General features: G+C 45.5%; 2 protein-coding genes across 3 annotated transcripts; both read right to left on the bottom strand.

Moving 5' to 3' along the window:
- Nucleotides 1-10562, bottom strand: kiaa0930. The gene is made up of 11 exons (XM_076159913.1): nucleotides 10219-10562; nucleotides 8857-9234; nucleotides 5902-6050; nucleotides 4608-4712; nucleotides 4336-4413; nucleotides 4141-4242; nucleotides 3664-3804; nucleotides 3396-3584; nucleotides 2915-3074; nucleotides 2584-2739; nucleotides 1-2466 (listed from the first exon to the last, which is right to left on the bottom strand). The coding sequence occupies exons 2-11, from the start codon at nucleotides 8999-9001 to the stop codon at nucleotides 2426-2428; spliced, it is 1266 nt and encodes a 421-aa protein (XP_076016028.1). The 5' UTR covers nucleotides 9002-9234; nucleotides 10219-10562; the 3' UTR covers nucleotides 1-2425.
- Nucleotides 10563-10668: 106 nt separating this feature from the next.
- fbxo7 (F-box protein 7) lies at nucleotides 10669-15195 on the bottom strand. 2 transcript variants are annotated; one of them, XM_076159910.1, is made up of 10 exons: nucleotides 15104-15195; nucleotides 14292-14414; nucleotides 13870-14089; nucleotides 13279-13503; nucleotides 13046-13190; nucleotides 12848-12931; nucleotides 12661-12756; nucleotides 12408-12584; nucleotides 11862-11902; nucleotides 10669-11430 (listed from the first exon to the last, which is right to left on the bottom strand). In XM_076159910.1, the coding sequence occupies exons 2-10, from the start codon at nucleotides 14411-14413 to the stop codon at nucleotides 11122-11124; spliced, it is 1419 nt and encodes a 472-aa protein (XP_076016025.1). In that variant the 5' UTR covers nucleotide 14414; nucleotides 15104-15195; the 3' UTR covers nucleotides 10669-11121. The 2 variants fall into 2 exon arrangements, with proteins under 2 accessions (XP_076016025.1, XP_076016024.1); XM_076159909.1 differs by having other exon boundaries at nucleotides 14867-15194.
- Nucleotides 15196-15692: the final 497 nt, after the last annotated feature.

Genomic DNA, 15692 nt, shown 5'->3' with positions numbered 1-15692 from the left:
TTGTTGCTTCTTGATTCTGGATTTAGCTTTTATTTGGACTCCAAGTGACGAGTGGACTTAGATAGACGCAATAACATCAGAGTGGATGTTTGATTCATTCATAAATACACCAACACATTCACCTCTGAACACTGATGTCTTATAGAATGATGTCTTATAGAATCCATTTATTTGTAGAAGACAACATAAGGGTCCATTAAAGACCTGCAGGCCTGAAGAGAAGCACAAACATCTACACAGCGACACAAGGAGAGAAACCCTGAAAGTGAATTTACATCCAAGCGTCAGCAATCAAAATTTAAACAAGTGTAAAAAAATTCAACGTTGGGGAAAAAAAAGAAGTACATTTTTCTGTTTTGTTTTTTTTTTAATAAATAATGAATCCAGGAAAATGGTTGACAGCGTTTGTGTAACAGAAATATGAACATGCACTTACTCGTGTCCGTGTACACAAGCAGCGATTCAAGCGTTTGGAGCACAACAAAAACCAGACAAGTCACAAGTCACACAGTGCAAACTCGCTTTAACAAACCTTGTTGATAAATGATCAATCAGCCCAAAAATACAAAAACGTGACTAACATGTTTAACACTGAAGAGACCCGAGCAACGCTGCCCTCTACTGGTGGCTGTGCCTAAGTGTTTGATCCATAATGGCTTTGTGAGCGCTAATCAATAACAAATGTCAGCTACTTTAATAACTGACAATCAATGGAGTTTTATTTCAACACAATGGGTTTGACTTGTCCAGTTTTCTCACTAAATAAATAAATAGTTAATACTAATAATAATATTAACCTTGTACCACTTCAACAAGTCGTAAATTAAGAACTTTGCAGAATGACTTGATATATCTGGGATTAACTTTTTTTTTTTTTTACTTAAATAATTCATGAAGTTGTTTATGTTCTTGTCGCCAAACGGCTTTGTTGATCGACTTAAAACACAGTCTCACTCTGGCGGCGAATACGTACAATCATTGTTCTCCCTTCATTATTCCCTTAAAGACTTTTGACCTCAGAGTTCAGACAAAGAGACTGTAAATGTACAAAATGTCCCGATAAACGTTGAGCAGACAGGTGGCGAAGGGTAAACAGCTGATCTGACCTCTGTGATGCAGACATGTGAGGTGAGACTGGACTCAAGAGTTTAAGGCTTCAGGAGGAAAAACAGGAAACGATGAAGCTGCGGTGGACAAACAAGGTTTCAGCTTAAAAGAGACAGAAGAAGAAGAAGAAATCCAGCGGAGAGTCTGAGCTTTGAATAGCAAAAGTAAAGATGGAAGTCTGACTTAAGTTTTACTACACAGTGCAGCCGACTGAAACCTTAGAGTTGAAACGTTTCTCAGTTTGGGGTCAGATTAGAGTTCCCTGTTAAAAGTGAAAATCCTTTCCTTTTCCATTTGTGCTCTTTCAAATAATAACAAAATCAGCACCTTTTCACTGAGGATCACTTAAAATCATCACCATAAAGTAAAAAAAAAAAACACATTTGCTGGTTTTCTTTTTTCCGTTCTTGTTAGATTTATAGCTGTTAAATACTTGTTTGTGTTTTGGCTGGAAGTTGAATTTGAAGCGGTGAACTTCAGACATATTTGACACTTTGTACAGTTAAAAAAATGGAAAAAGCTCTTAAATGTCTTAAGCATGTACGGATGCATTTAGGTTGACATTCGACTTCTCTTATAGAAATGCGTCCACTTCCTGCTTCCTCTCCCACAAAAACCCTCGGAGAGAGTCGGCCGTTATTATTCACACCCGTGGTCTCGCCACACACACACACGGCCAGGCAGCACGGAAGAACGCGGACCAGCAAAAGAGCCGGCGTGGAAGAGAAGGAAAACTATGAATACTGAGATGAGTACACAGCTCCATCATGACCCTGACCCCTGACCCTACAACGATACAGCTCTGAACTGAGACAGAAGCACAATGTTACAGAGTCACATGGTCGTTTGACCAATCACATCCTGCCTGGTTGCTGTTGGACCACGGGTTGGAAAAAAGTAACGAATCAGACATAAATCCCTTAAAGGTCACATGTGAGGTGTCTGTGTGTGTGTGTGTGAGTGAAAGCAGAACCTTTGTTCAAGGCGTCTCAGTGAGCAGCAAAGATATTTACAAGACGAACGCACATTCTTCAAATCCTGGTCAGAGTTCAGCCAATGCCTGTTCACGCTGAGGTCATGCACTCCAGACGACCTTTGACCTGCAGAAACCCTCCTCACAGCAGGAACTTAAAGAAAGAAGAAGAGGCACTTCTTGAATGGCTGGTTTATGTGGGAGTCTCTGGCTCCTCCTCTCCGTCTCCAGGTGGATCAGGTGTTTGGTTGTGTTTCTGGCTGTGGACAGCAGGGGGCGCTGTTGTCTGGTGGCCTGATGCTGGTAGGCACTTGGTAGCGTCGCTCTGAGGAGAGAGGAGCTCTGCTACGTCATCAGGATCGGCTTCTGCCTCACCTCCAGGATGTCTGAGCAGAGAGACGGGCAGGGAGACGGGCAGGGAGACAGTGAGAAGAATCCATGACAAAATCCATGACAAAATCCATCAACACAGAGAGGAACACTCAGGCCGTTTGACCTCTGACCTGTAGTGATGCGGTGCAGTGGCAGGGTGACGTAGGTGAGGTGAGAGTAGAGCAGGAAGAAGTCGTCGGTTCGGTTCAGTTTGAGCCACGATCCCACAAGAGATCGCCCAGTTCCCGACAGAGAGCGAGAGCGAAGGTTAGAGCTGGGATGAAGATCTGACATATGGACAGACAGACAGACAGACAGACAGACAGACAGACAGACAGACAGACAGGCAGACAGACAGACAGGCAGGCAGACAGACAGACAGACTTGTGTTTATTCAGGTCTGCAGGACAGATAAACATAAAGTTCTCTCTCTCTCTCTGAAACCAAAGTATCTGGTGTTACCCTCGTCTTCCTCCTCCCTGAAGAACTCCTCGCTGTCGTTGGCCGAGTGCGACTTCTTCATCTCTGCGTTTCGGTTGCGCGGCACTTTCCTCCGCAGGGACGGAGAGAAGAAGGACGGACGATTCCTCTCTGGAGTGGGAGGGGTGCTGAAGGACGTCACCTGAGGACCAACAGAAGCTTTACCAACGTCACAACCTCTTCAAACATCCCTAAATGTTTAGTGCTTTGGTCAGTGGGAACATCTCATTTCCTGTTTCAGCCTCTCACATCCTGTTTGAGGTGAGCTGAGGGGATTCAGGTGCGTCCATATGAACCGTTAATAGTTTGTAATTCCACTGGCTCGGATTAAATGAGGCGCAAGATCGAGGTGGATGCTGTCCCCATGGTAACGCAGCATTGAGCCCAACATGCAGGCAGTGTGTGTGTGAGTGTGTGTGTGTGTGTGTGTGTGTGTGTGTGTATGCGTGCTTGTTGTCCTCACCCTCTCGTGCAGCGGCGACACCTGGTCCTCCTCGGTGCCGCAGGGCGAGGTGTCTCCCGTCGGCACCCTGCTGACGGCCATCTCGGCGTGACCTTTGCCCTGAGGACCCTTCATCCTCACAAACTCCATGTTGTTGTACTTGTAGAAGCCGAACGACATCCTCTGAGCCATCTTGGCCGCCACGCTCACCTGCAGCCAGAGGGAGGCGTCACACTCTCACGCCGCTCTGGAGAGAAAGGCTGTGGCTCTGCGCGCTCGGCTGACTCACCCGGTTGTCGTAGACCTTTTTCAGGGCCTCGTAGCGGATGGAGCCCTGGAAGATGACGCCCTGGAAGGTGTTGCTCTTGTCACTGGCCACCAGCTCCACACACACCATCTCCCCCTCTCCCACTGTCATATCGCTGAAGACCTACACACACACACACATGCACACGCCTTGTAATGCTTCAATTAAATCATTCAATGATCTCTAACGACTTTGAGGCTTTGCCCACAGAGCTGCCGACCGCTCGGATGTCTTTAAGATTGTGTGTTTGTGAGGCAGAAGAACCACAGCCTGGCTCCTTTACTCACACTGGAGCAGAATACCTTCTTAAGTCTGTCTGTGGAGCGAAACAGGAAGCAGCGTCCGGTGGCTCGCTCCCTGCAGCCACAGAGCTCAGGTATCACTCTCACTCTCAGAGACATTGGAGCCTTTCTGAAGCTTTTTTTTAAGTAACAGTACCTGGAGCGTGAGTGTGTTTACCTCCTCAAAGTTGTCGATCATGAAGAAAATGTTGGGGTAGCTCATCTTAGACTCCTCCCCTTTACTGTCCATGGCGTGTTTACTGGGAGACGCAAACACCTCCTGAGAGAGGCAGAGGCAAACACACTCCGTCAATTAGCCATCACCATCAAGCACCAGTGTGTGTGTGTGTGTGTGTGTGTGTGTGTGTCTTACCTGACACTTCTTCTTATGGATGTGTATGTCTCCTGCATCTGAGCGCGTGCAGACCGCACACGTCACCACATAGTCCAGCTGAAAGACAAAATAGAACCCATCAGCACTGCAACTGAAGAGATGAACAGAGGAAGTAGAAATGTGTGTTTGACCAATCACAATACACAAATACTGGTACAGATATACGATGGGTACTCCGGTAATGTTTGATCTCTCTCTCTTTGACTCTCCATGTGGCCTGTGTGTGAGTGTGTGCGGGTAAGGGTCTTGACCTTCTGCAGGATCAGGTTCAGGTAGACGCTCTCCTCCCAGTCGATGTCGGGGTCGCCGAGGCCGGGGAGCTTTTTAGAGTCTCTCCTGTAAACCTCTACCTCCACCTAGCGCGCGCGCACACACACACACACACACACACACACACACACACACACACACACAACCTCAGTGATGTGTGACTGTGCAGGCATCTCACACACTCCTGTGATTCTTCCACTCCTTCAAACAAGCTGCACTAACACACTGAGACTGCTCTGTCACAGCGCCCCCACACTGTGGACCGGAGGCACTGCAGGGGAGAAGGGGAACTCTTAAACAGAACATTTACAAACGACTAACATTTTCCATTTATACATCATCACCATTCTGTCATTCATCATCATCATCATCATCATCCTGCCCTGGTCAGTCTATGTTCCAGGAGGGGGGAGGGGCACATGCCAGGCTTCATATCACTCACAGACCATGTAGAGCACATCAACAGTTGCCATGGTTACATACTCAAATGTATGTGTGTGTGTGTGTGTGTGTGTGTGTGTGTGTGTGTGTGTGTGTGTGTGTGTGTGTGTGTGTGTGTGTGTGTGTGTGTGTGTGTGTGTGTGTGTGTGTGTGTGTGTGTTATGGGGAAAACCCTGCAGACACGATGTCATCATACAGCAACACACTCACACAAAATTGCGCCTCGGTACAATGACAAGACGACAAAGAGCAGCGACATGTAACCATGGTAACCAGAGCAGGGGCGATGGAGGTGGAGCACCAAAGGTGAGAGAGGGAACATTTATTTACTAAATGAAATGATAAAGAAGAGACAAACAAAAGCTTCAGGCTGCAGGAAGAGATTTACATTTGAACAAATACTGAATATTTATAGATTTATTGGAAGAGTTCGACGTGTTTTCAGTTTTATACTTCTTCCTACTTCTACAGTTTGAAGAAGTAAAACAAAGGGTTGATTGCCTTTTTTCTTCCTGGTTTGATTTTTATTTGTGTCTTGTGTCATTACTTTTTTCATTAGCAATCTTCTCTCTTTATTGCTTCATTGATAAATCTCCACTTAGGTTTTGCTTTTCCACATCTTATCTTCTGATTGTATTGAAAGTTTGTGCTTTGAGTTTGCAGACGTGTAAATTTCATGCTGATCAATAAGTGATCAAACCTGCACCTGCAGAAGTAGAGAGAAATTAATTTGTTTGATATAAAATAAATAAAAAGGGATCCAAACAGAACACAGTGGGAATCAAACCCACAACCTCAGAGCAGAGACAAACGCATGCATGTGATTGCCTTCACCTTTTTGCCCTCTGTGTTGTCTGTGTTGACGTAGGACAGCTTCCTGCGGACGTAGAACAACATGTCGTCCTGCCGAGGAGCCCACTTCTCCATGAAGTAGGTGGAGAACATCCAGGTCCAGAAGACGATGCGGTCGTCCTTAAAGCAGCCTGAAACAAAGAGCAGGGTCCATCTGAAGCTGCACCTCAACCTCTACTTTTATATTCACCTTCAATTACTCTCAACATTTTGTAATTGTAAACATTTTCTAGAATCAGCAATACTAGACATGTTTTTGTGCATTCATTATATTTTAAAGACGTTTTCCTGAATAAAATCAGTGAAGATGTTTTTCCCCAAATATTTCCAGACAATTAACTTGGCGGCTCCGGTCCGGTGGAATCTGGCTCCAGCATTCTCAGCTGGAGCTGCACCAGAGGGAAGCAGCTGTGTAACAGGAAGTTTTACTTAATGCCATGTCATCCTTTGCCTTGTTGCCAGGCAACAGTTGCCGGGCGGCAGGTGGTCTGGCCTGTAAAAATGGCAGCACAGCACCCTGAGGTGCTGCAGTGCAAGAGGATGTCGCGTTTGCAGAGGACCGGCGGAAAGCACGAGCGACGACGGGAAAGGAGGAAGGAGGAACATCCATCCTCCTCATTTCAGCGGGTGGTGGTGCAGGTTTGGTGTCTGACCCAAGTCCATGTGAAGGCAGTGAGCCTGAGAGGATCCAGCACTGGGATCTTCACCCTGCTGGTCTGTTTGATCCGATCACATCACAGCTGGTAAAGCCGAAGTGGCACTTAAACCTTGTTTGTGTTGATTGTTTAGCTTTTATTGTGAAAACGCTAGAGCTTTCATTTTATTGTGAAAACCCTGGAGCTAATCTGAACCTCAAAGATTGAATGTACAATAAAAATTCATCAGCTGGCGTTCAGACAGATACAAATATTGATTATTAATTTCAGATAATAAAAGAACTGAAGAAGTGTTTTGTTTCATCTTTAAAAGTGTAATTGAAATCAGTTGAAGATAAATTATGGGATACACTTCAAAGGGTTAAAGGTGAATAAACATCTGTGTGTGTGCGCGTGTGTGTGTCAACCTGCCTCTGATGAAAGAGGTCGGAATTATCCAAAATGCATCTCTCTGGCACAGGGACACTTAACTCTTGTGTCTATAACATCAGAGACACAATGATGATGATGATGATGACGGAGAGATGAAGAGGAGGATGGAGGGATGAAGAGGAGGACAAAGGGATGAAGAGGACGGAGGGATGAGAAGGAGGACAGAGGGATGAGGAGGAGGGCCCCAGAGCTGTGGAGGGTCTGAGGTTTGTCTGGTTCAGTCCCAAATCAAAAGTCGATCCGAACCACACAAGCCTGAAGTCTGAGCTCAGCTTCCTGTGGTCATGTGATCAAACCATCCCAGCATGTCATCGCAGTCACACATGTGACACACACTTGTTACAAGCAGAGCCTGACACGTGATAAGACCACACACATGCAGAGGTCACAGGGGTCATGGGAGCTTCCTGCATCAGACAGAAAAGATCCGACTGACATGTTCCTCCATGAGACTAAATGAACTTGGACAAATGTCACACAGCAGCAGAAGAAAAGGAAGGTGTGGAGGAAACACGGTTCGGTTTCCTGGTTTGGTGAGAACGTTGAAGGAGAAGGAAAGAGGAAGGAGAAGAGACATCCGCTCATGAGAAACCTCACTGGTGCCCAAGTGTGAAGCCATGGAACGTTCTGGAGGACCTCTGAGGGTGAGGAAGTGTGACAGTCTTCATCATGTGGACAGTAGAAGCAGAAGCTCTGTGGATGTGTTCTCCTCTTCCTGTCCTGTCCTCATTGGTCCACTCTGTCAGTCAGGGCCCCAGGTGTGGTCGTTGTCCTTGGATATCCTCTGTATGCCACTCGGCTTCTCTATCCATCTTTAGTCGTCATGGTGACTCAGATGAAGACACTCAGACACTAAAAGGTGGAGTGAGACATCTTTGAAATGCCAAATACTTCATCTGTGTTGCAGATCAGTGGAAACTTCAAAAGCAAATTCACACATATGTAGTTGAACACGTCACACTGAGAGGAAGCCAGAGTGCAGTGATGAAGTCATGGAGGGAACAAAGCTCTATTGATTTAGACAGCAGAACAAATGGGCCACTCAGACAGACAGCACACACACACACACACACACACACACACACACACACACAACCAAGCCAGTCTTGTCTGTGTGACTGCAGAGGGCAAGGGGGGCACACACACATGAAGAATGTCACATGACTGCAACGGTTGGCTTCAAATCTAGTCAGAGAAAGAACTCAACAAACTATTTAAAGTGCTCGTGGAAACACAACGGTTGAGAGAAAAGTCCTGCACCTGACCCAGAGAGGACGTGAGGATGTGTGTGGTTTGAGCTCCTGGACTCAAAAAGCTTTTATTTTTACGTTACTTCTTAAATTTGTTTACTCATTGTATCATTTAATGTGTTCTGTGTTTGATCTTGAGTGTATTCTCTCTGTAACTGTGATCACATGAGTCACGAAGACAAACAAACACACACACACACACTTCACACTCAAGTCATCACCTCACACCCAGATGTGCTCCAGGTGTGTGTGTGTGTGTGTGTGTTATTACTGTGTGTCTTTGTGTCAATATTATCTAAATCTCTTTGTTTGTTCATCAGAGGCCCTGATACTCTGTCGTGATATAGACCAAGGTAGTGGAGTGAAGCTTAAATTGAATTCGGATTTGTAGTGTAAAGTGAAAGTAACGTTAATCCACACAGTACTTATAATTACTGTTATTTGTCTTGGTTCCGTTAAATTTCCACCAGTAAGTCGGATGTTTGGGCTAATATGTGATCATTAAGACTTAATGACAAAACGCGGCCGTTGTTTCCGCCGCAGTCGGACTCCGGTCCCACTCAGTCCCGGTTTAGCCCCTCATGAGCCCCTCATCTTACCCAGCCCGCTGACCTCCTGCCTCAGGCTCAGCCGCTGCCTCTCGTCGGCGATGTCCTTGAGCATGTGCTGCAGGGACTGGTCCAGGTCTCCGCTCTCCTCCTCCGCTGGCCCGACAGCCTTACACAAACCGGGGAAGGACGCCATCTCCAGACCGGGCTCATGACAGTCCGAGCTAACCGTGACCGACGGCTAACTCAACCTGCGCGGGGTTGACGGGGCGCGGACGTGTGGGAGCCGGGGGGGTCCCCCGCGCTTCTCCCGGTTAGTCCGTAATGAGGAACCCGGATGCGGCCCGGGCACTGCTGGGGGCCGGTGGCGGTCGCTGGGGCGCGCGGGTCGGCTGCTGGCTGGCAGAGTTCAGGCTGTTTGGAGCTCAGCTGGAAGAGGAAACACCCGACACACTTCCTGTCACAACACCACGCCTTTAAAGAGACAGTACACAATTTATACAGCGACGCGGAACACTTCTACAGGCTACATAAAGAGTCTAAATTAACGTAACCTCTCACACTTAACTTACATTGTGTGGTTGGAAAAAGTTCCTATGTGTTGAAAATTTGAATTGTACTGAGCCGATATTAGAACAATGCAAACAAAACGTAACGCTCACAGAACATAAATGACACACGCATTATACAGTAGTTAATAGTGTTTACAGTTTAATTGTTTTACTTCTTGTTTTCCGGTCACTGCTACAGTTCAATTTTTATTTCACCATCAACACCAGCGACATGGACTCTTTAAATTAGTAGTTCTTCATGTGAATATATTTCTCATTAGCATAAAAAATAAATAATATCATTCCAACGTTTCAAAACACCTTTGTACAAGGTATTAGTGAAGTGAAAGATCTGTTACTGGATACATTTAGATTCACATAAATATATGTGCCCTTTCATGATAACCATAAAACTAAAAATAAGGTAATTGATCAACATTGTAAACAAAACAACCCCGTTATTTCACGCCTTTGGATTCGGAAATCTTGAAGCAATAGGCCTTTTCAAAACTATCACAGTAAAATAGTGTTCACAGACAAGAGGTGGCAAGCTGTAAATCAAACGCACCCCGTGTGTTCGCTCTGAAGAGGAAAGAGTTTAATACTGCAAGAAAATGATATTCTGTTCATATTGATTGTCGAAGTTGTGTCTACTTTGGCGTACAAATTCACACTCCTAATATCTGTTACTGCGTATTTTAACTCCAGCTGAATGCTTTTAACGAATATATATTAAATGGCTTAAGCTAACGTCCACTAAACAGATAACTGAGAAGAGGCCAACACAACTTCATTGATAACGTTTCTTCTGAATATATTTGAATATTTGCCGTTTATTTGTGCCTCGTGTTTGCGCTGTTACCTGCTCATTTCCATCCTTCACCGTCCGGTGCCAAGCTAGCGTACAAACCCCGCCCGGCCAAACTGCACCGCGCTCACTAAGCGTGAAACGAGCACGCGCTGCTTAAGACAAAGGATTACGTCATTGTCATCGTCTGAGGGTACCACTAAAATTAAAAAATACATAAAACAAAAATGAACAGAACTGAAAAAATATACGACAAAATAAAAAAATTCAGGCATTAAATTAAACAATTGTTTGTCTTTACGTTAGAGAATATTTACATGTTTGCCATGTTGGATGTTTATGAGTGACATTAAATTCAAAATAATTTCTACGATTCCGAAAGAATTCTTTTGTCTGTAAGATATATTTCATAACTAATAACTTGATCAGGGATGTACAACCGGTGTATAAAAGAGTTTAAATATTTTAATGACATTCATGTGGTTTAATAAGATGAATGCCAAATGACATTTAAGCACTTGTTTTTATTAAAGCTGAATGAACACAAAATGAAGCAAACACAGCTTCTTTGCAAAAATGGATCCAAAGTAAAGAAAAACAGCTAAGTAAAGTTAAAGTTTCTAAATTAGGGAAATCTCTTGTAAATATATCTTTTGTGTGATGACATTTGTATCCTCTTTACCTTCAGCAGTGCTCCCACTGCTACAATCAAACTGGTTAAAGAATAGATGAGTCATTATAAAGGAGAAGTGTATTGCGGGAAAATGTTACCAGGAGAGGTTAAAGGACAAACGCTCCCTAAACTTCCTTGCTGTTGTTGTGGTTATTGTTCCTGTTTGATGCTTGTCTGAATCTACTGTGTGTGTGTTGTGTCCCCTCTCTGTGAACTCCCACCCCCCTCTCTCTCTTTCTCTCTCCCTCTCTCTCCTCTCAGTATTGACCGCCATCTTGGGAGCATCAGATGAAGCCTCGCCGCACGTTAGTGGGGCGATTGCACCCTGCGGGCCCGACCCCGCGCAGCCCAGCGAGGCGCCTGCCCGGCCCGTGGTCTGGGAGCGGGCCCATGGGGTCGAAACGAGGCCGAGGAAGGAGGCCGAGCGGAATGTTGGGTCTCTGGTCAAACTCTCCCCCGATGATCCCGGGCGGGAGCAGGGGGTTCGGCTCAGAGTTGAAGGGGCGGGAGGCTACGGGGATGATGTGACGATAGGGACATTGGCTGGAGAAACGCCGACTCTGGGTGCGGGACTTGAACTTAATTTTGTACAGCTTAAGAGGAGAAAAAGACAACGTTGGCACAAACACTGAATCCTTTATACTCCAAAGCTTTCCCACAGACTGACGGCTCAGTTCAGCCAAACTACAACAAAGAAACAATATAAATAAATATAAATGCACTTTAAGTTTACGTTGAATTAGTTTTGACTGTTTGCTGGTGTTTTGGTCTGTGTGTTCAGACTGAAGTCCATCTGGGTCCATGTGGGTCCTTGTAACCCTTTACCACCTACAGAGCCTTAAAACTTAAAGACAAAATACTGTCTTTGGCCTCGACCATATAAAAAGACACTTTCTATAATTGGATGAAATACACAACACTCTCTCTCTCTCTCTCTGTGATTTGGCTAAACCGTCCCATCACATTACTCTGCAGGTGCTGCTGACAATGCAGTGAAGAAATGATTTGATGTGTTTCTTCTTACCTGTTTCCAGTCTGTCTCTCTGGATATGATGGGATTGGGATCTGTAGGAAAGTACAGAGCTTTTAAAAACCACCACATCTGGATTGGAAACATTTGTCCATCTCCTTAATAAAAATGTGTTTTGAGGTGGATTGTGATCTACAGCTTTGAGGTCTGACACTGTCGCTGTTCGTTGGAATCGGGCTTAAATGAATCTCATCCTGTCACTCAGCATCAAACACGATACATGTGTTTTTATAGAACCTGCAGCTGCAGTCATGTGCAATATGTTATTATTGCAGACCTGGAGTCATGTTTAACACTGTGAAGTGCTGCTCCCTTGTGGCAAAGCTGTCTTATGCAGTCCTAAGCAGCTCTTTCTGGTCAGTTGTGTAGCTAATCTTCATGTGAGTCACGTTGACATTCAACACTGCTCTACACCGCCTCTACCATCGTCCTGTCGCTCTGTGATGGGACGTAAACACAAGTGAGCAATCCAGCTGCAGGTGCCTTTGACCCTTGGCGTTACTGAGCACCTCAAAGGGTTGACGTCATGGTGTGTCTTACCTCTGAAGTCACGGCGGTACAGGTGTCTCCACAGCGTGTAGTCTGCGGTGGCACTGTGGAAATGCTTACTGACTCCTGACAGCTTGAGCAAGGAGGGAATGTCCAGCAGCCGCATCACCCGGAGGAGGAGCTCAGGAGGAAGAGCAGCCAGGCCGAACGCCACGGGCAGACACATGGCTGCGGGGGAGCGAGAACATTTGAAAGATGCTGCGTGGACAACAAAACAGCCTAAAGAGGTGGGCCTGGTGCTTACCATCTCTGGCTGCAGATATCAGAGGGTAAACCAGCTGATCTTTGAAGACGCGAGACAGTCTGCTCAGATCTTTCAGAGCTGCTGCTGCACTTTCTCCTGGAAAAACAACAAACACAGATTTATCTCTCAAAGCCCACTGTCTGTTTTGGAGGAAGTCAAAACACATTGACTGTTTTCAGACGCTGACCTGGCCAATCATCTGTCACGTAGCTGCATGGATTCACACACAGTTTCCGCACCGTGTCCACTGTTTGATTCACCTTCAGGGTAGCTGGAAGAGAAAATCACGAAACAAACAAACATTAAACTTAGAACTACCAGGTAACACTACACAGTCACCAGGATTTCCATGTAATAATGAGCTAGTGCGCATGTTTGCACTGACCGTTGATGACCACCAGGGGTCCCATTGGCACGGCTAACACCATGGCGAGGGAGTTTTCGCACAGAGGATGCGTGTACTGCAGCCTGTAGAGCCCCCCGGCTGCTCTCCACCCGCTGGGCATCTCACCAGGCATCAGCTCACAGCCCTCAACACACACACAGGAACCAGAACTCAACCACTCCATCCTGTTCACAGGGTCTTAATGTGGCTGTGCACCGGGTATTTGGGTTTACCTGAGGGACAAATCCGGTTTCCAACATGAGGACGTGTGCAGCCAGCATGAGGGCGTCACTGGGACTTCTGCTCTGGTGGTAGAGGAGCTCCAGAGAGAGCGGAGCCTGACCGGACTCTGCCTCGCTGCACAGCATGGGCTCCCAGCTGCACACCCCCAGCCCATGAGCCTCCTCTTCCCCGCTACCTGCAGCCTGCACGCTCACACTCGGCTGTTCGTCATCATCCTGAAGGACAAAGGTTGAAGGTCACGCAGGTTTCTAGTCTTTCTTGTTCCTCGGGTGTGTGCAGGTGAACTTTGGGCCTCAGCAGTTCAGTCACTGTGAAGTTTGTTTTATTGCTTTTCATTTCACTTTGTTGCTGTGAATGAAACCTAATACACTGAAATATTGTATCAAATATTTTCTCTTTCTCTTCCTCAGCGTGACGAAGACAAACAGATGCTGTTCAGACGCTGTTCATATTTCATCCACACATACATTTGTACACTAGTGTAGTATGTATATACTTAACTACTTTAGTCTCCAATAAAGGAATGAACATATGTCACTTTGTTACATTTCTGTTTACAGTATTTTGAATGCAACTCCCACCTGATTGGACGTCATGCTGGCTGCGGGCCTAGTCCGGTTCTGGTCTCTCTGGACCGCTGAGCAGCTGGCTCCTTGCTGAGCAGACGCGATGGCAGAGGGCGACCCAGGCAGCATCACGCAGATCAGATCCCCCAAGACGATGCCACAGGACAACAGAGTCTGACCCGAGTCTGACAGAGGCGTTGAGCCATTCAGAGACAAGATGAACTCTGCATCAGAGCTGAAACACACACACACACACACACACACACACACACACACACACACACACACACACACACAGAGACACACACAGACACAGACACACTCACACACACACACACACACACACACACACAAACACACACACACACACACATTAGGAAGGAGGAACATCCATCCTCCTCATTTCAGTGGGTGCTGGTGCAGGTTTGGTGTCTTACCGGAGTCCATGTGAGGGCAGCACCGTGTGCCTGATATGATCCAGCAGCTCTGTCACACTGGGTTCTTCACCCTGGAGCTCCACCAAGCTGGTCTGTCTGTTGATCCGAACTCGAAGCTTCATGCTGTCAGCGAACAAAGGAGGACAGCAACAGAATATCAGATTTTTACAAGTATTCACACTTAATTAGTCATGAAAATCAAACATGTTATCATATCTTAAGTCAAACTATGGCACTAAAGAACGATCAATGTTGTGTGATCTGTTCTGGATGGGCACTCAGCTATGCCTGAATACATAGCGCTCCTTTCTGAAGATGACTTTCTGACCACCAGATCCAGATCCTACTGATCCTGATCCAGATCCAACTGACCCAGATCCAGATCATGCTATTCCAGATCCTGCTTATCCAGATCATACTAATCGATAACTGCATTGAACGTGACGGTTTCACACATAAACAAATCCCCGCTATGCCCGCTAGGCGGCTCCATACATTAAATTATTTGCAACTTTAAAGCGTTTAAATGTCATCATAACGTGCAACAAATTATTGAACATAAACATGTTTCTTACGTTGTAGTTGTTCAAGAGGTCTCGCTTTACTGGTGGAAGTAAATCGTTCATGTAACTGTTTCGTTTTCGTTTCTTGTTGACTTGCTCACATTAACATTAGTAGCCTGACAGCGAACCCGGCGAAAGTTAGCTCGTGTTAGCTGCTTTTACTCGCGAAGGTCGCGAAGGTTCGTGGTAATTAAAGCAAAATCCGTCATATAATCATACTCCTTCCCGTCGTGCCTATTATAAGCTTACATGAATCTATGGCGCCATAGCGTTCGTGTTGATTTGCGTCATTCTCCCCTGGAAGAGTGCAGTGTAAACAGACAGAAGTGACCGAAAAGCGGCGTTTAACTTAATATAGTCAAGCAAATGATTTCCTGTTTGCACTTCAAAACAAATGCACAAGTCGCCACCTCTATTTATTACATCGATAAAAGGAAACTGGAAGCGTATTCTGAAATACCTCTAAACGCCACTGATGTAACAAGCGAAGTTATATTGTTTGTATTGTAACTTTGATGGATGTAAGAAAAATATATTCAGAGCGTTTTGGTGTTTCTAATATGTCATGCTTTTATTTGGATGAAATCATTTTGACGTTTGTTTGACAAATAAAAATTGCTTGACTGCAGTTACGGTGCGCGAGCGGCGTCAGTTTAAGTTTACCTCTTTTATATTTACAGTGCAATAAGTAAAGAAATATAGTTATTTAACGTTAATTTTACAGCTCGTCCTTCATTTGTTTCTTTGTTCAATTATAAAAAGCTTCGTATTGGACATTTTTCTTTGTCGTTAATTTTTGATGCGTCATTCTGACAAGCTCTTTATTTTTATGCTATAT

This window comes from Genypterus blacodes, unplaced genomic scaffold (genome assembly GCF_046128005.1).
Source record: "Genypterus blacodes isolate CSIRO-AG114 ecotype Tasmania unplaced genomic scaffold, CSIRO-AGI_Gbla_v1 ptg000099l_1, whole genome shotgun sequence".
NCBI classification, from domain to species: domain Eukaryota; kingdom Metazoa; phylum Chordata; class Actinopteri; order Ophidiiformes; family Ophidiidae; genus Genypterus; species Genypterus blacodes.
The sequence above is the reverse complement of the archived record's forward strand: the minus strand, read 5'-3'. Positions and strand labels throughout refer to the sequence as shown.